We start from the raw sequence: 23,045 nt of genomic DNA on the forward strand, positions 1-23,045 counted from the left end.
TTCTTTTATTTATTGGCAAAGATATTTATGAGGGAAATGGGGAAGTTATAGACGTCGGTTAGTCAAATGTTTTTAACCGTGCATGAGTGTTTGTGAAAGACGGGCACTCAGGTTAGTTTTTACTTTTTTTGCCTTTTTGTCTTTTTCCCTTTCTCTTTTCTTTATCTTTTTTTCTTCCTTTTCTTAAAGCAAATACAAATAGAAATAAAATTCAAAATTATAAAATTCTAATTAAGTAACTGTTTGGAAGTTTCTAACCATTATCCTGATCTGGTGGAACTAATTTTCCATGTGTTTGTCCTTTTTTATTTTCTTTTTGCAGTTATTAACTTTATTCACTTGATAACTTCCCAACTATTTTTTAATTAAAATTCAAAATAATAACTAAAGTAACTAATTATTACCTAACTAACTAACTTTTGTCAAAAAACTATCCTCTTTTTAATAATATATAGATTTCAAATCAAATGAAATGTTGGAGGTTGAGAATAGACGAAACATATTTATTATGAACAATGCATCTTTTATTTCAACTGAATAAAAAGAAATGAAGCAGAAGCAAAAGTTGAAACCAATTGATAATATAAATGACCAATTTCTTTCAATTTCGAACAGGAATAGAATGGATTAGACAATCGTGATCAAGTATGCCCTTCTTCCTTAAGAAAAAACTAATTAAAATGGAAAGGGACATGCATTTAACCTTCTAACTAAAAAACATGGAAAAGTTTAGTTGCCACATACTATATATTTCCATATGAAATTTAAGGGAAAAAAAGATTTAATTAGTTGGTGGACGGAGGTCGTTGAGGAGGTGAACGCTATTCAATGACCAAATCTAGCATAGTAATTAAGACAAATAAAATTTCAGGTTTGTACAAAATAAAACAGTTTCACACTTAGGGGCTGTTATTGTGCAGGTTTCGTGACACAAGATGATGTGTTTTTTTCACAATTGACTGTAGAGAAAACTTTCGTTTTTGCTGCATTCTTAATTAGTTGGTTGATGGAGATCGTTGAGGAGGTGAACATTATTCAATAACCAAATGCAGGAGAATAATTAAGACAAATACTATCTCAAGTTTGTACAAAATAAAACAATTTCACACTTAGGAGCTATTAAGATACAATTAAAGATTATTCAAACTCGATATATCAAATTTTATTACTTTACTATGATTAAATTAAAATTAAAGTTAAAAAGTATATTAATTATAGGTAATTTAGCATATAAATGAAAAATTAGCATGGAAGATTTACACCTATAACTAAATCGAGGTAAATATTACCTTGTAACTAAACATGGTAGATTTAACTTCCACGAAACAATTTTTTTTTTTTTTTTTGCGAAAAATAATTTCTTAAAAAATATTTTTTTGAAAAATACGTGATTTTCTTGTATTTTGTATGTAATCAGAAAATATTAAGCCAAACACTCTAAAGGAAAAAAAAGAAAAAAAAAAAAAGAGGAAGAGATCTAGTAGCTCAGTTATTTGGTTACCTGAACTTTCACGTTGTTGGTGAGGGTTCGTATCCCCACGTTGTAATTCTTTTCCTCATTTCCCCTTTCCCTACCTATGCACTCCCTCCGTTCCAATTTAAGTGTCTTACTTTTTTTTTTTTGGGTTTGTCTGAGAAAGAGTGCCTCTATCTATATTTAGTAAGTTGACAATTCAAACATCCTACATGACAAGTTTATAACCATAAGATCCAAAGATCATTTTAGTACATTATAATATCTTTAATTTAGGAACATTCAAAAGTCTCTCTTTATTTTTTAAACTTTGTGCATAATCAAACTAAAACACTTAAATTGAGCTGAAGGGAGTAATTAAAAAAAAAATCTAAAAAAGAAAAGGAAAAAAAAAGTGATTACTACTACTTGGTATCCAAAGTGTCGTACTCAGTGTGCACGTGGCCCGATTCACCAAAACCACCCACTGCTTCGATCATAAAACCAATGGCGGAGATTAATTGGTGACATACAAAATTAGGTTTTCTCACGAATAAACCTCACCGTTTCATAAATTTGGGTTGATGCGGTGCAGTTTTACTTTGCCCTCCCTCAATTCAGGTTTGTATGAAATAAACAATTTCACCCTTAGGGACTGTTGAGAGATAATAAAAAATATATTCGTACTTGATATTTATATTTAATGTTATTACTTTACTACTATTAAATTAAAATTAAGGTTAAAAAGTATATTAATTACAGGTAATTAGCATACAAATGTAAATTAATACATATGTATCGTATTTATTAAGTTAATGTAAATATCGAACACCTGCAAGGCTGCAACTATAGCATGTTAAATGTGACCTTGTAACTAAACATGGTAGATTTAGCTTCCACATATTATATAGCCAGATGAAATTTAAGGTGTGTTTGGTACGAAGGAAAATGTTTTCCGCGGAAAGTAATTTCTTGGATTTTTTTTTAAATAAATGAATGTCTGACTATTTTCTTGTGTTTGGTATGTAATCGGAACTATAATTAAGGGGAAGGGGTGTGGAAGTGGTGGGATGGGGTAGGAGTGTCTTGGAGGGAGGGGACTGTCACACCCCTTTTTTGCGCCCTCGCGCTATAAACGCGCAGGTTTTTATTAGTAAAGGGTTTTTCCATTTGAAGTGACGGTTTTGAAAAGGGATTATTTATTTACTCAGAGTCGCCACTTGGAATTGAGTTTTGGTGTTCCAAGTCACCTTATGAATCCCTAATCAAAAGGAAATGACTCTTTTATTATGGTTCGCGAAAAACAGAAGATCAGGTAAGGAATTCTGTTAACCGGGCAGAAGGTGTTAGGCATTCCCCGAGTCCCGTGATTCTAGCACGGTCGCTTTATCGACTTATACTTAGCTTAAACTAATATTTGGACATATTATGTATCTGAGCCTTGATTTGCTCGTACTTTTATTGTTGAACATTTATTGGTCTTAAACCGGATGCGTAACCGCATTCCGAATCTTTCAAGCGTCTCAAAGTAAGATGCATAACTGCATTCTTATTCGAAACAAAACTAATTATTAAAACGTGTTCGGCAAAGGTGCGTACCCGCATCCTTGAGTTATAAAAAAAAACATCTCGAAATAAGATGTGTAACCGCATTCTTAATCGAAACAAACGTCATGAAGCGTGCCTAAAACTCATCTAGCGTTAAAGGCAATTATTTGTCTCTAAAATCCGAGATTAAAATTATTTGATTATTATTAATTTTCACTCTTTTGACAATGGGTTTTGAAATAATTCGCGCCCCACCTCGCTCATCTCACAATTAATTAATTAATCGGGCCTTAATGTTTGATCTCGGCCAAATGAACGTATCAGTTTCTTCTTATTCGAAAGTCAATGGATATCTTTCAACGAAATGATCCAATAATATCGCAAGAACAATCAACTGATTTATATAGTAAATAGTAATGTAAACAAAATGATTTGCAGGTGCGATATGGCCAACCACATAGTTAGTTCCTAAGTAAAAATTTAATGAAACAAAGGTATAGTTTTATCCATTCAAGCATCTGTTTATCTTGAACCAATCATGAAAAGAAACAATTAAATTTCCACCAAGCAATTATATTCTAATAGGATAGCATTAAGTCTAATACGATGATAAGTGACATTATAAAATCGAATATCGAATGGCATAGTGGACTCACAAAAATATCTTTTCTTTTTACAATCTTGACAATATGTAGCTAATATACCCAAACCCGTTAAAACCGATGAGTTTTCTTACAGTGGCACACCAACCCGATTCCTTCATATCTGTACATTAATAGCTAAATCATTTTTTAATTTTAAAAAAAAAAAGTAAGTAAAATGCCACAACGTTCTACTATCCATATCAATGAAACGTGAACTCGAACATAAACTACAAAAGAGGAGAGCAATAAAAAGGTTAAAAAAGACTTCAACTTTAGCAGCATTACAGTGATTAGTTTAGACAATAAAACCTTTAATTAATATTGACCACAAAACCCATATATCATTTCATTAGCAATCGAAGATATACGTATACAGAAAACATTAACCAATCCATAAACCAAGCTAACGAACTTTCCATAAAATATTAACAATGCATCTGATGAGCACGTAATCTTGTTTTACTTGTAACTAGACTACTTTTTTTTTTTTTTCGATTTGCACTTAAAGAGATAGGAAAACTAAAGCTCAGGATTAATATTGTTGACAAACAAACTTAATATAGCAACTTAGCAATGATATCAGACATGTAACTGAAATGAGAACACCTAAAGATTGACATGAATTAAACCAAAATATTCTAAAAGCATAGCATAAAAGAAGACATGGACCTTTGTATAGATGAATCTTTGTTTAAGTTACAGGAACTCGATGAAGCTATTGACCCGAATATTTCACCGGCGACATTGAGCGGAACCAGCGGCCAGAAACCCCAAGCAGGACTTCAAACAACAACCTCGACCTCGTTAACTCAGCCCAAAAAACGAGATACGAGACCCGAAATCATAGTGGATTCAAGGTACTCTGTTTTTCATAAACTTTGGATGTTTAAGGGAGATGAAGATGATGAGCTAATGGTGGAGCTCATATGGTGTTGGATGACGGCTGAAAGTTCAGGTGTTGGAAGAGAAGTATAGTGGGCTACTGCTATCAAAAGAGTAGGCAGTCCCCCCCGAAAAAAAAAAAAAAAAACAAAGCTGCTCTCTATATTTAACGATGCTCCTCCTGTTTTTTTTTTTTTTTTGATTGAATATGATATAGGTCCCTTCGTGGTCCCCACCCCTAACAATAATCCCCCAATTCACGTGTTCCTTTGTGCACAAAAACAAACCCTAAATCCGCGGGCCCCCTTTTTGTTATCCCCTTTTTATGAAAAAATGTTTCCACTAAAAACGTGACCCCCTTTTTCTTATTTTTGTGATAAGGTTTGTTACGGAGCTTTGTCATTATGTGATGAGGTGGTGTAATCCCATTTGCTCATCATTTTTTTTTTTTAATGTAAAAATAAAAAAAACAAAAAAAAAACAAATATATATATATATTTAATAACTAATTCTAGATAACTGAAAAGAAAGAAAAAAAAATCTTAAAATAAATAACTGTCTAAGCAAAATTAAAACCTACAAAGCATATTTTTGTAATTTTCTTTCTTTAAAATACAAAACTTATACTCTAAAAATAGCAAATATTTTGTTCTTTTTGATTTTCGCAAATAAGCCTACTAAATAAAAATAGAATAAAATCGACACGTCAAGAATTAAAATTAAAAGAAATATTTAAACACTATAAGGTGAAACACACGGGGAGGGTCAAAAATCACGTGTCTACAGCTGTCCCTGTTTGATTGGGAACACGAAGAGTTTTCAAACAAACAAGTAGACAAAGAGACTAGTTTAACCCTACCGTTGTTCTAAAATGAAGGGAAAGAAAGAAGATAATGCAACCGAGCCCTGGTTTTGGGCATCATACATATCCCGGGTTATAAGGGAATCAGGTCACGTGTAGTTCAAGAGTAAGAAGGGAGATGAAACATATTGAGGTGAATAGTCGAGCGAGGTCCTGTCGAGGCACCGGTCCGCGGTCCTATTATTACATCAAATGAAAGATAAAAGTTAAAAAGAAAATACAAGTACAAGACCCTATCTATGCAGCCTCTCTTGAATCTTGACTTGAACTTTCATGCTTGTTTCTAAACTTTAAAATTTAAAGTCATCCCTATTCTCCAGGCGGGACTCCTGCTACTTCTGATTGAACTTGAAAGCAACCCAAAGTACACCCCATTCTTCAGGCGGGCTCCTGAGCTTGAAATTGAAAAGCAGTTGAATGTTGACCCTATTATTCAGGCGGGCTCCTGAACTTGAAATTGAAAGGTGGCCCTATTCTCCAGGCGGGTTCCTGAACTTGAAATTGAAAGGTGACCCTATTCTCCAGGCGGGTTCCTGATCATCCCATTCTTCAGGCGGGTCCTGACTTGTTTCCCATTCTTCAGGCGGGTCCTGACTTGTTCCCACTCTTCAGGCGGGTCCTGACTTGCTTCCCATTCTTCAGGCGGGTCCTGGAAATTACCAAAAACAACGAACACGAACAAAATTTCCTGTCCCAGTTCATACCAGGAAATTGTTTGGTGAGTGTTAGCAAAATTATAAACTATAAAATAATTTAATTATGGAAGTAAAATCAAATGTACTAACTAGGAAGTGCGTCCCTTAACTATACCCCCTTTTCCCAGGAGGGTCTTGATGAACTAACCCCCATTTTCCAGGAGGGTCCTGACAACTAAATCCCATTTTCCAGGAGAGTCCTGATAACTAAATCCCATTCTTCAGGAGGGTCCTGAGTTACTAAATCCCATTTTCCAGGAGGGTCCTGACAACTAAATCCCATTTTCCAGGAGGGTCTTGATAACTAAATCCCATTCTCCAGGAGGGTCCTGATAACTAAATCCCCTTCTCCAGGAGGGTCCTGAGTTACTAAATCCCATTTTCCAGGAGGGTCCTGACAACTAAATCCCATTTTCCAGGAGGGTCCTGATAACTAAATCCCATTCTCCAGGAGGGTCCTGAATTACTAAATCCCATTTTCCAGGAGGGTCCTGATAACTAAATCCCATTCTCCAGGAGGGTCCTGAATTACTAAATCCCATTTTCCATGAGGGTCCTGATAACTAAATCCCATTCTCCAGGAGGGTCCTGAATTACTAAATCCCATTTTCCAGGAGGGTCCTGATAACTAAATCCCATTCTCCAGGAGGGTCCTGATAAACAAAATTCCATTTTCCAGGAGGGCCCTGATAACCTAAATCCCATTTTCCATGAGGGTCCTGCTAACCTAAATCCCATTTTCCAGGAGGGTCCTGAGTTTTGTCCTCGTAATACTTGCGCCTTGCATTTTTCAGAATGTACCTGCAGGCAGCGAATAAAATTTTATGTCCCTGTTTCAAACAAAGAAAAATTTGTGAGTTTCAAAACTTTGTGGTTGGTTTATGGCTTGTCTGTGAAAGCAACTGCTTTTTGCACTCATCTTGTTTGGCTCTGCTTTTAGACAGTTATCGCATCCTGTTGACCCACGGCATTACTGACTCAAACATGGTTTCCAAAATGTCTCAGAAGTAACTTCAACACCAGACCATAGATCTCTTGTTTCATAATGTCCGTTAACTCAAACTTTATTGAACCTTGTATTTCCCTGAATCCAAAACTTATTAATGGTCGACAGCTGGTTGAGTATCTTACGCCGACTGAATTATGTTACCTTCATGTGCTAGCCAAGATGTTTTGCTTCGCAATTGGGAAAACTGGTAGCAAGTTTTGTGATCCTTTCTTACTTATCTCACAACAGAATGACTCGAAGAAAAAGCCTGAAATCCAAACGACGAAAGCAAAATAAAAGATAAAGATGAAAAGAGGTTAACAGAAGGATGTCCTCTTCGAGAAAGAAAAGAATGGGGAAAACTTATCTGAATGTTGTAGCCAGCTCCAATGATATGACATGCATTTTGGCTTAATCAGTCTGATTTGTCCATCCTAATTATTCATAAACTCTTACTAACCCTTTGACTTCGAAACCGAATGTATACACCCAACAACTGCGTCAAAATCAAGGCTTTCATACAATTAGTGGACCAACAAGTCTCACTCATGTTCAATTCTCTCAACTCCCCATCGCTTTATGGTGCTCGTGAGGGTTTTCACCAGTAAGACTCTCTCATTTTTTATATATTTTTTTCATCTCACCATCGCCTTATGGTGCCCGTGAGGGTTTTCACCAATAAGACTCTCATTTTCAATTCTCTCAACTCACAATCGTCTTACGGTGCCCGTGAGGGTTTTCACCAATAAGACTCTCTCATTTTCATTTTTCTTCTATCTCCCTGATGCCACAAGTGATGCCACAAGTGATGCCAATGATGCAAATGCCTTATACTCATAGCTTGCTCAGCCTTGACATTCTTAATGATTGATCTGAAGGTCTTTTATTTGGTTGTAACGTGGCTTTTGGATAGGGTTGGAAATAAAGGATGGCATGGAGGCTCAAAGACAATACAAAAGTAATAAGGGATGAAACTTACAACGTTTGGAATCGACTCAAAAGAAAATAATAACTTCTGTCCCAGTTTCTTCGAAACGGGAAATTTTGGATTCTCTTTGGTTGGACCGAACCCCAAAATAGGGTTGCCTACGTATCTTGTCTAGACAAGAATCAGGTCAGACGTAGTTCCGAATTTTATTTTATTTTTATTTTTATTTTTTTATTTTGTTGTTGTTGCTGTTTTTTTTTTTTTTTTTTATAATAATATTTATGAAAAGCTTGATTCCAAACGAGGGTTGCGAAAGAAAAATAAACTATGGCTCAAAAGGGGTAGCAAGGGATGACATAATGTATAGGTAGCAGAATAGACTGCCTTCGTCATATCAACCCTTAAAAATATCAAGCACCCAACAAGTAAATCAAAGGTAGGGAGATGAAAATCATACATAATATCTTTTCACTGCATCTGCATTGATGGCAGTTTCAGACATTGTGCCTTCTATGTCTGTCAGATACAAAGCACCATTGGGCAAAACCTTCTTCACCACAAATGGCCCCTGCCAATTTGGGGCGAACTTGCCTTTGGCCTCTGCCTGATGTGGAAGAATCCGCTTTAACACTAATTGACCCACTTCAAAATGTCTGGGGCGCACCTTTTTGTTGTGTGCTCGTGCTATCCTCCTTTGATATAGTTGACCATGACATACCGATGTTAATCTCTTTTCGTCAATCAGATTCAATTGCTCTAAACGGGTTTTGACCCACTCATCGTCATCAATTCCGGCTTCCTCAGTGATTCGAAGGGACGGGATTTCAACTTCTGCAGGTATAACCGCTTCGGTCCCGTATACCAACAAATAAGGAGTTGCACCTACTGAAGTGCGAACAGTTGTGCGATAACCCAATAAAGCAAAAGGCAACTTTTCATGCCATTGTCTCGAACCTTGCACCATTTTGCGCAGTATCTTTTTAATGTTCTTATTAGCAGCTTCCACAGCCCCATTTGCCTTCGGACGATATGGAGTTGAATTCCGATGTGTAATCTTAAACTGCTGACATACCTCACGCATCAGATGACTGTTGAGATTCGCCGCATTATCTGTAATCATTGTCCTCGGGATCCCGAACCTGCAAATGATGTTGGAATGAACGAAATCCACCACGGCTTTTTTAGTCACCGACTTGAGAGTTACTGCTTCCACCCACTTTGTAAAGTAATCGATGGCCACCAAAATGAACCTATGCCCATTGGACGCTTTCGGCTCAATTGGTCCGATCACATCCATCCCCCAAGCTGCGAAAGGCCATGGAGCAGACATGGTGTGCAATTCTGAAGGAGGAGAATGTATCAAGTCGCCATGTACCTGGCACTGATGACACCTACGAACGAAACGGATGGAATCCCGCTCCATGGTGAGCCAGTAATAGCCTGCTCGAAGAATTTTCTTTGCCAAAACATACCCGTTCATGTGCGGTCCACAAACTCCTGAATGTATCTCAGTCATGATAGTTGTAGCCTCTTTAGCATCTACACACCTCAAAAGTCCTAAATCTGGAGTCTTTTTATACAAAATTCCTCCACTTAAGAAAAATCCGCTTGCCAATCGTCGAATAGCTCTCTTCTGGTCACTGGTAGCATGTGCTGGATATTTCGCCGACTCGGTATATTCTTTAATATCATGGAACCAAGGCTCACCGTCAAGTTCCTCTTCAACTGTATTGCAATAAGCATGTTGATTGTGAGTTTGTATATGTAAAGGGTCAATGTGAGCCTTGTCTGGGTGCTGGAGCATTGAAGACAAGGTGGCCAAAGCATCAGCAATCTCATTATGAATCCTAGGAATGTGCTTAAATTTTACTGTTATGAACCGTCTGCAAAGATCCTGCAAACACTGGTGATATGGTATAAGCTTCAAATCACGGGTTTCCCACTCTCCTTGAACTTGGTGGACTAGCAAGTCTGAATCCCCCAATACCAATAATTCTTGAATCCCCATGTCGATAGCTAACCTTAAACCCAAAATGCAAGCTTCATACTCCGCCATGTTGTTGGTACAATAAAATCGAAGCTGGGCTGTTACAGGGTAATGTTGTCCTGATTCTGAGATAAGAACGGCCCCTACCCCAACTCCTTTCCTGTTAGCAGCCCCATCAAAAAACAACTTCCAACCCGGATCGTTATCCGGAATGACCTCCTCGAGGCATGACACTTCTTCATCAGGAAAGTACGTTTTCAATGGCTCATATTCTTCATCCACTGGGTTCTCCGCCAGATGGTCTGCCAAGGCTTGGGCTTTCATCGCGGTCCGAGTCACATACGAAATATCAAACTCCGTGAGTAATATCTGCCATTTTGCAAGCCTGCCCGTGGGCATGGGTTTCTGAAATATATACTTCAAAGGGTCCAAGCGGGAGATAAGATAAGTAGTGTAGGACGAAAGATAATGTTTCAATTTTTGTGCAACCCAAGTCAAAGCGCAACACGTCCTTTCTAGATGAGTGTACTTAGCCTCATAAGTAGTAAACTTCTTGCTGAGATAATAGATTGCATGTTCCTTCTTGCCTGTAACATCATGTTGACCCAATACGCAACCAAAGGAATTGTCCAGGACTGATAGGTACAATATTAAAGGTCTCCCAGGCTCGGAAGGAACCAATACAGGTGGATTCGACAGATACCTCTTGATTTTGTCAAACGCTTCTTGGCATTCGTCAGTCCATTCAATCGCAGCATTCTTCTTTAACAACTTAAAAATGGGCTCACAAGTTGTTGTGAGTTGAGCAATAAATCGACTAATGTAATTCAACCTCCCAAGTAGGCTCATTACCTCGGTTTTGTTCTTTGGCGGTGGTAACTCCTGAATAGCTTTGATCTTTGCAGGATCCAATTCAATACCACGCCGACTGACTACAAACCCCAAAAGTTTCCCTGACGGAACTCCAAATATACATTTCGCTGGATTGAGCTTAAGATTGTACCTGCGAAGCCTTTCGAAAAATTTCACCAAATCCTTGACATGGTCAGACTGCTTTCTTGATTTAATGATCACATCATCCACATATACTTCAATTTCTTTATGCATCATATCGTGAAATATGGTGGTCATCGCTCTCATATATGTTGCCCCAGCATTCTTCAACCCAAACGGCATGACTCGATAACAATATGTACCCCATTCTGTGATGAAGGATGTCTTCTCTGCATCATCATCATCCATAACGATCTGGTGATACCCTACGTAGCAATCTACAAAAGACGCAATCTCATGCTTAGCACAGTTGTCTAACAAAATATGGATATTGGGCAATGGAAAGTCATCCTTCGGGCTTGCTTTGTTTAGATCACGATAATCCACACACACACGCGTTTTGCCATCCTTCTTCGGAACGGGGACAACATTGGATAACCAAGTAGGGTATCGAGCGACTCGGATGACTTTGGACTCAAGTTGTTTTTCGATTTCTTCTTTAACCTTCACACTCATGTCTGATTTTAGTTTCCTTAATTTCTGCTTCACAGGAGGGAATGTGGGGTCAGTTGGCAATTTGTGAACCACCAATTTAGTACTTAAACCCGGCATATCATCATAAGACCATGCAAAAACATCCTTATATTTAAACAAAGCCTGGATTAATTCTTTCTTGGAATGTGGTTGAACATGCACACTTAGCTTAGTTTCCCTGACATTATCTTGATCTCCTAGATTGATTGCTTCGGTTTCATTCAAATTAGGGTTCGTTTTATCTTCAAAGTGTTTCAAATCCCTGCTTATTTCCTGAAATACTTCTTCTTCATCATATTCAACTTCTTGGTTCATTGTTTCATGGTTAGGTCGGATTTTAAGATCTGGCTGAGAATTCCGCATGCATGTCATATCATTAGAACCAGCACAAACAGAACTGTACAAAAGAAAATAAACAAACATATTAGAATTTACGGAAAAAACAAATTGCATTTCATTGAAAGGAAGGATAGAAGGGTTTCAACATTAAAACAAGCGAAAGATAAAAATCCGAATTACAACCCTGGAATAACTCGGATAAAGGAAAGGAAAACAAAACAAACTACCAAAACTCCTTCCTGGTTGGGAGAGGAGTGACTTCCCAATTGCTGAGTTGGACATCATGGCCAATGAACTGCACATCCGCGTTACTGGGACCCCCTCCCATTTCAACCATATCAGCTTCAACAAACAAGTTCTGGAAACACCCAATCAACGCAAAATCCACATCCAGTACTGGCTGGGAAAAACTGCTGGTATTCTTGACGAAGGACTTGTAGATTGGTGGCACAGGCTTAGTAAGTGACCATGCTTCTTTTTTTCGCTTTTTAACCCTCTTTCTATCTTCAGCCGTTGGTTTGAACCCCAGACCAAATGGACCTGGACTCTCACGTGGACACACCGGATAAACCATACCTTGTAGAGAAGCCCCCAAGCCTTTTCCTGGCTCAAAACCATATTTCAACATTTCATTTACCACCATAACAGATGTTGGAGGCAACTGCGGTCTCAGAATGGGTTTCCCTTCAGGGATCTGCTCAGCTACCACTATATCAGAAGCTTGATACACCAGTGTTTCATCAGCATTATCCACTTCGATAAAGGGAACAGTGGAGTCTTTATAAATGGACAAATCCCCTTCACCGTGAACGATCACTTCCTGCCTATCATATTCAAACTTGATCATCTGATGCAATGTGGATGGGATTGCCCCAGCCATATGTACCCACGGTCTTCCCAACAACATGTTATAGGAGGCATTGATGTTCAATACTTGAAAATCTATGGTAAAATCACCAGGCCCTATTGTAAGCACAAGATCTATCTCACCGATGGCGTCAGTTTTCGCTCCATCAAAAGCTCTAACACACACATTATTTGGTCGAATTCTTTCAGTACTTACATTTAGTTTTTGTAAGGTTGACAGAGGACAAATGTTTGCACCAGAGCCCCCATCAATCAAAACTCTCGTGACATAGGAAAGCTCACATTTTACAGTAATATGAAGGCTTCGGTTATGTCCAGTACCTTCAACGGGTAGTTCATCATCTGAGAAAGTGATTTTATTTACCTCAAAGATCCTCCCAGCAATTTTCTCCAATTGATTAACCGTAATCTCAGTAGGGACATGAGCTTCATTCAAAATCTTCAACAAAGCTTTGCGGTGTTCATCTGAGTGTATTAATAAAGACAACAAAGAGATTTGAGCAGGGGTTTTCCTTAATTGCTCCACAATGGAATAGTCTGGCAATTTCATCTTTTTCAAGAACTCTTCAGCTTCTTCCTCTGTTACTGGTTTCTTAACGGGTATTTGGCCTTCCCTTACCTGCTTGGTTTTCCTTAACTCTTCCGGAGCGAAGCATCTTCCTGAACGAGTCAGGCCCCCTACTTCGTCTACTTCTTTGATGATTTCCTTCCCTTGGTAAGTAACCATAGTCTGATTATAATTCCAGGGAACCGCCTTAGCATCAACTATTGAAAGTTGTGTCACTGGCTTAATAATGATAGGAGTGGTGAACGCCCCTTTGACAGTTAAAATAGGCCTGCTCGACACCCCTGGCACGATCAACTTTGGTTTTCCCTGACTTTCCCCAACCTTCTCTGGAGCTCCCTTCACAATCAATAAGGGTTTCATCGCGTCTGACTGGATTGGTCTCTTTGTAACCTCATTTAACCCCAAAGGTGCTGTTTTTGCGGAATCTGCCACATTTACTGATTTCTCCACGCCTGCTTCAATCTTCATGATAGGCTTGTATGGAACATCAGACCCATCACTACCATAGATCAACTCCAACATGTTTGTTTCTTTATGATTTGGTAGTGGGTTTTGATTGATATTCGGTATATCTGCATTTTGCACCACAATTTGTTGTGTATCAATCAAATCTTGGATTGCTTTCTTCAAATACCAACATTTCTCTATATTGTGTCCCGGGGTATCAGAGCAATAAGCACATCTTTGAGAGTAATCAAGATTTTTCGGAGGAGGGTTTGGGATCCTTCCTTCAATTGGGCTTAAAACATTTAATGCCCTCAACTTCTGAAACAAATCAGCATATGATTCCCCAATGGGGGTAAAGTTATCCTTGACCGTATTTGCCCTTTTGTACTCCGGCCTGGGCCAAAAATTGGATCTGGGAGGGCCTTGGTAAGTCTGTGGAGGTGGAGGACGGACTTGCGGGGTTGGTGCACGCCATTGCGGGTAACAAGGGGGCTGGACATATGGCTGCGTACTGTATATGGGGTACTGATGGGGCGGAATAGAATATTGTGGGTTTTGGGGAGGGAAGTAGTGTTGTGGGTAATTATATGGATCTTGGGTGTAGTTTTGGGGTTGGGGTTGGGGTTGGGGTTGAGTGTATTGGCGAGGCGGGCCCCTCGGGTTTCGCCGTAGCCCAGGCGCAACCGTAGCTACGTCTTCCTTTTTCTTCTTTCCACCAAAACTCCCTGAACCATTTTGAATGGCTTGGGTTGTTGCCTTCAACGCGGCAAAGCCGACAATGCGTCCTGTTTTGATTCCTTCTTCTATTATTTCTCCCATTTTAATGGCCTCAATGAACGGTTTTCCTAGGGCTGGGATCATGTGTTGATAATATGTCTCATCTTGTGCTTGGAGAAAAGTCTCCACCATCTCTCCTTCTCTCATTGGTGGCTTTACCCTTGCAGCTTGTTCACGCCAACGAACCGCAAACTCCCTAAAACTTTCGGTAACTTTCTTCTTCAGGTTGGTTAGAGACTTTTTATCAGGAACCAGATCAATATTGTACTGAAATTGTTGCACGAACTCATTTGCCATATCATCCCAAGTATGCCATTTCACAATGTCCTGATCAATAAACCATTCCGAAGCTAAACCAGTCAGACTCTCCCCAAAGTAAGCCATGAGCAATTCCTGATTACCCCCAGCTCCTCTCAGTTGGTTGCAGTATCTCCTCAAATGAGCTATGGGATCACCGTGCCCATCGTACTTGTCAAACTTCGGTGTCTTAAACCCCGGAGGTAAGTGAACACTCGGGAACATACACAAATCACTGTATGAAACGCTTTTATAGCTTCCTGATCCATGCAAGTTCTTCATAGCTTGTTCTAGACTTTTCATCTTCCTAACCATTTCGTCATGCTCTACATTCTTAGTAGCAACTCCATACTCAGCGCCAAGATGCGTAACCGCATTCTTAGCAGGACCTCTATATTCATGGCCAAGATGCGTAACCGCATTCTTAGCAGGTCCTTCAGAATCGATTAGAGGACTAAAATGTAGAGTCTGATGATAAGGATCAGGAGCCCCAAATGCAAAATCGGGTGCAAAATGCTGCTCTTGACGGATGTCAGATGGTGGCACAAGGTTTGACCTTTGCATCACCGCAGGTGGCGGTATTGTGTAAACGGGTCTTACATTTGCAACATGATTGGGGTTAGACAGTGGGTATGTGTAGGCAGGCCCAGTGGTTGCAATCCCGGAATGATCGGTCCTGATTGGTACCCTTGGAGGACGACCTACAGAAGTTTCCGCCGTATTTGGCAAATTGGTGTAATGACCGAACCCAGGTGGGTATACCGGGTCTTCCGCAGTAGATAACGGTGCTTGTGAGCATTCCTGTGCGACGGAAGTGATGTCGGGGAACCCAGGGGTTGACTGAGGAGGTTGTTGACCATTCGACCATCCTTGCAACATCTCAATCATTTGTTGCCTGAGAATTCTATTCTCCTCGGCGATGGCAGATTCTTGTTGAGCCACCCGTTCCGTTTCATCCCCCATGTTGATCATCGGTAGCGAAGTCCCTTCCGTCATTCCGATACTGCCCTTTGACCTTGTGAAATAATGATGCGTTGCCAGTATGGCCACACACGAACCACTTTTACCTTAACTCTTCTCTGTAAAACAGCTAATGTTAGGGTTAAGCAATTCATAATCACTCATTCATATGCATGTATCAATTCTACCATAGCAGGCCCTATGTCTCATCCCGGCTTATCTAGGTGCAGCCTCGCTTTTTTTTTTCATCGCTCATTTCTCTTTTCTTCTTCTCCCTTTCTTTCTTTCAACCTCTCCTTTTTTTTTTTTTTTTTTTTTTGCAGGTTTTAGAAGCTTCGATCGAACCCGTTGGGGGTTGCCTACGTATCATGTTGAAAACATGAATCAGATCGTAACGTAGTTCGTACAAATAGCTGGGTTATTTTGAAAACAAAATCTTTTCCATTGATTTTCAACTTTCATTCCATCATTTTTACAAAGACTCAAAGAAAGGATGAAAAATGAAATAAAATCGACTCCACTAGTACTAAAGACAACGTAACGCTGACTCAAAAGAAAAATGAAAGAGCAAAAGGTAAAAGACGAACACATTGACTGCATCGACACTTCTATTCCTTGTCCCCCTCATGATGACTCTGATTCAGCTGGCCACCCATATCCTTATATAAACCTTGCAGTGCACGGGTGAGATGATTGACAAAGGTAGGTATTTGCGAATGAAACTGCTCGTAGCCCAATCTTTCATATTCCAAACCTGCTTGTGAAGAGCGAATGGCCATACCTCGGACCCTACCTCGAACCGTCCCACATTTGTACTCTAATTCTTTTATCCTTAACTCACGGGCAGCGGCCTCTTCTCTCGCCTTTTTCTCACGCACGGTCACTGACTCTAATTTCTCCTGTAACATCTCCCTCTCCTGAATTAACTGAGACATATCAGAGCCTATATTTTGGCGAGCCAAGTTCCTTTTTGCTTCCTCTAATTTTTCGTGAAGTTTATCTTGGGAGCGTAACCACTCAGCCTTCTCTTTTTTAAACTGTTCTTCTTTTCGTTCAAACTCATTCTGCTGTTGGTGCATATCCTCTTCAAGGATGCTCAATCTCTCTTGCAAACCTTGTCTAATAATTTTAGCACGTTCCGCTATCTGTGACCCCCTAATCGTGGCCAGTTGAAGCTTTCCCTGTAGTGCGGCTGTTTTGGCCCTTTCCTCGGCAATTTCTACATCCCGCTGCTGAATTATAGCCCTAGCGTGCTCCAGGTCTGTGTGTATAGTTTGCAGTGTGGATTGATAATCTGCTCCTACTTCTAAACGGGCTTGTCTGATCTTTTCCTCATACTCCATTTGTTGTTGGGCCAAGCTTGCTCTAGCACGCTCTAAATCTGCTTGTAAGAGTAGATTGGCGGCATGGTGCTCCTTCATCGCCATCGCGATTTTTATGTCCATTTCGGCTTCATAATCTACTGGCCCTTTTGCGGATCTCTTGGGTTGAACTTTCACAACTGGTTGGTTCTCGAGCCATATAGGGTATCCCGGATGCACTTCCCCCGAATGACGCTCGGTAACCATTGTATCGAATGTCATTACCCGACAGCCATTCCAAATCTCCACAACCAATCCTTCAGGCAAGGGGATTTCTGGTCTTACCTCAAATACAAAATTCGTCATGTCTTCTACTACTGGTATTATCTGGCGCCGACCCAATTGTCGTAAAACTCGTAATGGTACGTACGATTGAACACCCCTTATACCCATCAATAAGAGAAACGGGCGATGTGTAGATGTGTATATGACTTCTCTCCAAGGGAACCAAGGGAAGTTCCAAGTGATCTTATCTGACGTTAATGAACGAAATTCTCCAATCCATGCCTCCACACCGTCCGGTTGCTTATAATCCTTTACCCTAGTTTCATAGCTTGAAATGTAATCACTCCGATCATGAACAAATCTTGCCACGTGACGGGGTCGGAAGATATGCTCCATTATCCACATTTGCAATAATATGTTACACCCTTCAAAGTAACCCTTTCCCTTTTGGCAAACCGTCAAGGCCCGATAAATATCTGCTAAGATCATTGGCACAATGGTATGATCCTTCTTTGTGGTCAAGACGTCTACTATCCCGGCTAAACGGATGTTGATTTTCTGCCCCCGTCTTGGGAAGACCATTATTCCTAAAAATGCCACCATGAAGGTAAAACGACTGTGGTCTTTCCAAATTTCAAAATTTCCTTTATTACTGAGCCTCTTTCCCAACCTCTCAAACCCGTCTCTTCTCCCGTACCTCTCATACAAGAATTCTAAAGAAACCCATCCTTTGTCCAGGGATTCCCAACCCTCATCCAGAAATTCTTCCTTGCCCTTTTTCTTCTCATCCTCTTTGCGCTTAGCGATGTTCATTTTTGTGAGGAAACTGTTCACAGAAATAAGTCTTAGGGCTGCAAGTTTTTGGCGGTGTAGGTTCTCACCAAGTCCGGTATAGCCAGCAATTTCCTCTAAGGTAGGGGTCAGCTCGAAGTCTGAAAATCGGAACACATTCTTTGTAGGGTCCCAAAAGGATAGCAAAGCATCAATCACGTCCCTCCTAGGGTCGATTTTCATAATGTTGGTCAAGAACCCCATATGCTTAAAGATCTTTGTGTGTTCTAGCACATCCATTTCATTCCACCATGTCCAAAGTTTCCAAGGGACCTCATGAACAACCTGAAGTGGTATACTCCCATCTCGCTTCCTCTTTTGACACTTCCCACGGCCCGGATAAAACATGTTGTACCTATGGATGTAAATACATGGTTAAGACTCATATAGACCTGTTGGATATGAAAGTAATGACCTTTTTAGACTTGGACTCATGAATGCACGTGGACGACAAATAAACTTATAGAAAAATATGTGGTTTTAAAAGCTAAGGCAAGAAAAATCACAATCAATCTCTGTATTTTTTTTTTTACAGCAGTCTACCGTGACCCAGATAGCAAAACTCAACAAAGTTGCCCAACATTGGACTTGAAAACCAAACCTAGAGTGAATTGTCTAAATACCCTGTCACCGATTCGTGGGTACGTTTAATTTTATGACAAGGACTCTGCAAAGTGACTTAGTATCTTTATTGTTTTGACAAACTAACCTGACACAAATGGACAAAAGGACTACACAAATGACACAAATGAACCTCTCAAACCTGAGAAGGTGGGGCCGAACTCGAAGAGAGTTGCCTACGTATCTCACGGACGGTGAGAATCAGGCTCGCGTAGTACGTATAAACTCAAAAAAAAAAAAAAAAAAAATGGGGATGATATTTGACCTCTTCTCTTTTCTTTTCTCCTTTTTTTTTTTCCTTTTTTCGAGAAGGGTAGGGCTAAACAGGTTTTTTTTTTTTTTTTTTTTAATGGCCCAAAAGTCAGTGATATTTATCTCTCTCGAACCCCCTTGGTTATCCTAAAGCCGGTCAACAATCAGGCACTTCCCAAGTATATTACAATTAGCACATTGGATGCACATGTTGGTCTGATAAAAGGTCACCTGTCCTAGTCAGACCCGGCCCCTGTGCCGAGTCCCACTAAGTCAAATGCACGTGATGCAGATAAGCGTAGCCTACTAGGGATATCAGTTCTGCGTTTTCAGTTCTGCTAGGTTTAAGACCTAATGGCAAAGGTGTCTAGACTGGGTCACCCGAGCGGACAACTCGAGCCGGGGAGGGGCAATACTGTCGGTAGCAGTGCTATTCCGACTTCATTGCTTATCCTGTCCCGCCTAACATGTGTGACTAAAATCCTTCACCGGGGGCCAAGACACTCCGGCTTTATCTTGACAGAAAGTTAGGATGCATAACTGCATTCCTGTGACTGTGTGTGAAGTGTTTCAGAGATTCAGAGGGGTGCGCGAGAGAAGACAGTTTATAATACAGTTCAACAATATCAAAGCGATAAATGAGCGGTAATTAGCACATTAGGCTCAACAAAACACAATAAATCCAAATAACAATAATAAAAGCCAAGTATAAGGCAATATCACAAAGCTCGAATTCTGGTTAACTCCCCAGCAGAGTCGCCAGAGCTGTCACACCCCTTTTTTGCGCCCTCGCGCTATAAACGCGCAGGTTTTTATTAGTAAAGGGTTTTTCCATTTGAAGTGACGGTTTTGAAAAGGGATTATTTATTTACTCAGAGTCGCCACTTGAAATTGAGTTTTGGTGTTCCAAGTCACCTTATGAATCCCTAATCAAAAGGAAATGACTCTTTTATTATGGTTCGCGAAAAACAGAAGATCATGTAAGGAATTCTGTTAACCGGGGAGAAGGTGTTAGGCATTCCCCGAGTCCCGTGGTTCTAGCACGGTCGCTTTATCGACTTATACTTAGCTTAAACTAATATTTGGACATATTATGTATCTGAGCCTTGATTTGCTCGTACTTTTATTGTTGAACATTTATTGGTCTTAAACCGGATGCGTAACCGCATTCCGAATCTTTCAAGCGTCTCAAAGTAAGATGCATAACTGCATTCTTATTCGAAACAAAACTAATTATTAAAACGTGTTCGGCAAAGGTGCGTACCCGCATCCTTGAGTTATAAAAAAAACATCTCGAAATAAGATGTGTAACCGCATTCTTAATCGAAACAAACGTCATGAAGCGTGCCTAAAACTCATCTAGCGTTAAAGGCAATTATTTGTCTCTAAAATCCGAGATTAAAATTATTTGATTATTATTAATTTTCACTCTTTTGACAATGGGTTTTGAAATAATTCGCGCCCCACCTCGCTCATCTCACAATTAATTAATTAATCGGGCCTTAATGTTTGATCTCGGCCAAATGAACGTATCAGTTTCTTCTTATTCGAAAGTCAATGGATATCTTTCAACGAAATGATCCAATAATATCGCAAGAACAATCAACTGATTTATATAGTAAATAGTAATGTAAACAAAATGATTTGCAGGTGCGATATGGCCAACCACATAGTTAGTTCCTAAGTAAAAATTTAATGAAACAAAGGTATAGTTTTATCCATTCAAGCATCTGTTTATCTTGAACCAATCATAAAAAGAAACAATTAAATTTCCACCAAGCAATTATATTCTAATAGGATAGCATTAAGTCTAATACGATGATAAGTGACATTATAAAATCGAATATCGAATGGCATAGTGGACTCACAAAAATATCTTTTCTTTTTACAATCTTGACAATATGTAGCTAATATACCCAAACCCGTTAAAACCGATGAGTTTTCTTACAGTGGCACACCAACCCGATTCCTTCATATCTGTACATTAATAGCTAAATCATTTTTTAATTTAAAAAAAAAAAGTAAGTAAAATGCCACAACGTTCTACTATCCATATCAATGAAACGTGAACTCGAACATAAACTACAAAAGAGGAGAGCAATAAAAAGGTTAAAAAAGACTTCAACTTTAGTAGCATTACAGTGATTAGTTTAGACAATAAAACCTTTAATTAATATTGACCACAAAACCCATATATCATTTCATTAGCAATCGAAGATATACGTATACAGAAAACATTAACCAATCCATAAACCAAGCTAACGAACTTTCCATAAAATATTAACAATGCATATGAGCACGTAATCTTGTTTTACTTGTAACTAGACTACTTTTTTTTTTTTTTCGATTTGCACTTAAAGAGATAGGAAAACTAAAGCTCAGGATTAATATTGTTGACAAACAAACTTAATATAGCAACTTAGCAATGATATCAGACATGTAACTGAAATGAGAACACCTAAAGATTGACATGAATTAAACCAAAATATTCTAAAAGCATAGCATAAAAGAAGACATGGACCTTTGTATAGATGAATCTTTGTTTAAGTTACAGGAACTCGATGAAGCTATTGACCCGAATATTTCACCGGCGACATTGAGCGGAACCAGCGGCCAGAAACCCCAAGCAGGACTTCAAACAACAACCTCGACCTCGTTAACTCAGCCCAAAAAACGAGATACGAGACCCGAAATCATAGTGGATTCAAGGTACTCTGTTTTTCATAAACTTTGGATGTTTAAGGGAGATGAAGATGATGAGCTAATGGTGGAGCTCATATGGTGTTGGATGACGGCTGAAAGTTCAGGTGTTGGAAGAGAAGTATAGTGGGCTACTGCTATCAAAAGAGTAGGCAGTCCCCCCCGAAAAAAAAAAAAAAACAAAGCTGCTCTCTATAGTTAACGATGCTCCTCCTGGTTTTTTTTTTTTTTTTGATTGAATATGATATAGGTCCCTTCGTGGTCCCCACCCCTAACAATAATCCCCCAATTCACGTGTTCCTTTGTGCACAAAACAGACCCTAAATCCGCGGGCCCCCTTTTTGTTATCACCTTTTTATGAAAAAATGTTTCCACTAAAAACGTGACCCCCTTTTTCTTATTTTTGTGATAAGGTTTGTTACGGAGCTTTGTCATTATGTGATGAGGTGGTGTAATCCCATTTGCTCATCATTTTTTTTTTTAATGTAAAAATAAAAAAAACAAAAAAAAAACAAATATATATATATATATTTAATAACTAATTCTAGATAACTGAAAAGAAAGAAAAAAAAATCTTAAAATAAATAACTGTCTAAGCAAAATTAAAACCTACAAAGCATATTTTTGTAATTTTCTTTCTTTAAAATACAAAACTTATACTCTAAAAATAGCAAATATTTTGTTCTTTTTGATTTTCGCAAATAAGCCTACTAAATAAAAATAGAATAAAATCGACACGTCAAGAATTAAAATTAAAAGAAATATTTAAACACTATAAGGTGAAACACACGGGGAGGGTCAAAAATCACGTGTCTACAGGGACGAGACAATTAATGAGGAATGTCACTTGTAGAACTTGTTTTTCTTATTTCCGTTAGGGAAGTCATTTTTTTCATTTTTAAGAAATTTGTTTTTCTGAAGAATATATTTGTCAAAAATTTTAACCAACTAGAAAATTGAAAAATGTTTTCCTACAAACCAAACACACCCTAAAGGGAAAAAAAAAGATTAGTCCAAACTCTCATACTCAGTGTGCACGTGGCAGAACCTTTTCGTTTTCAAAAGCACGTGGCCCGATTCACCGAACCAGAAGAAAAGCTAAGCAATGAAAAGCGGTCCTCCTCGTCATTCGTCTTAAACCAGTCTACTGAAAAACAAGATCCCGGTCCAAAACAAAACCGCCCACAACTTTGATAAGGAAATAACAAAAATGGTCCCTTATATTTGATGGTAGATTCAAGATAGTCCACTAAGTATGCACTGAACATTTTTTATCCTTGAAGTTT

The 23,045-nt window shown here is 39.0% G+C and overlaps 2 protein-coding genes across 2 annotated transcripts; both read right to left on the reverse strand.

Moving 5' to 3' along the window:
• Positions 1-3,945: 3,945 nt before the first annotated feature.
• Positions 3,946-16,076, reverse strand: LOC132604087 (uncharacterized). Its single transcript, XM_060317417.1, has 3 exons — positions 12,081-16,076; positions 11,781-11,911; positions 3,946-11,648 (listed from the first exon to the last, which is right to left on the reverse strand). The coding sequence occupies exons 1-3, from the start codon at positions 15,803-15,805 to the stop codon at positions 8,452-8,454; spliced, it is 7,053 nt and encodes a 2,350-aa protein (XP_060173400.1). The 5' UTR covers positions 15,806-16,076; the 3' UTR covers positions 3,946-8,451.
• A 111-nt stretch (positions 16,077-16,187) lies between these two features.
• On the reverse strand, positions 16,188-21,961 carry LOC132604086 (uncharacterized). Its single transcript, XM_060317416.1, has 2 exons — positions 21,581-21,961; positions 16,188-18,541 (listed from the first exon to the last, which is right to left on the reverse strand). The coding sequence occupies exon 2, from the start codon at positions 18,532-18,534 to the stop codon at positions 16,378-16,380; it is 2,157 nt and encodes a 718-aa protein (XP_060173399.1). The 5' UTR covers positions 18,535-18,541; positions 21,581-21,961; the 3' UTR covers positions 16,188-16,377.
• Between the last annotated feature and the right edge of the window lie 1,084 nt (positions 21,962-23,045).

Source organism: Lycium barbarum, chromosome 7 (assembly GCF_019175385.1).
Source record: "Lycium barbarum isolate Lr01 chromosome 7, ASM1917538v2, whole genome shotgun sequence".
In the NCBI taxonomy this organism is placed as follows: domain Eukaryota; kingdom Viridiplantae; phylum Streptophyta; class Magnoliopsida; order Solanales; family Solanaceae; genus Lycium; species Lycium barbarum.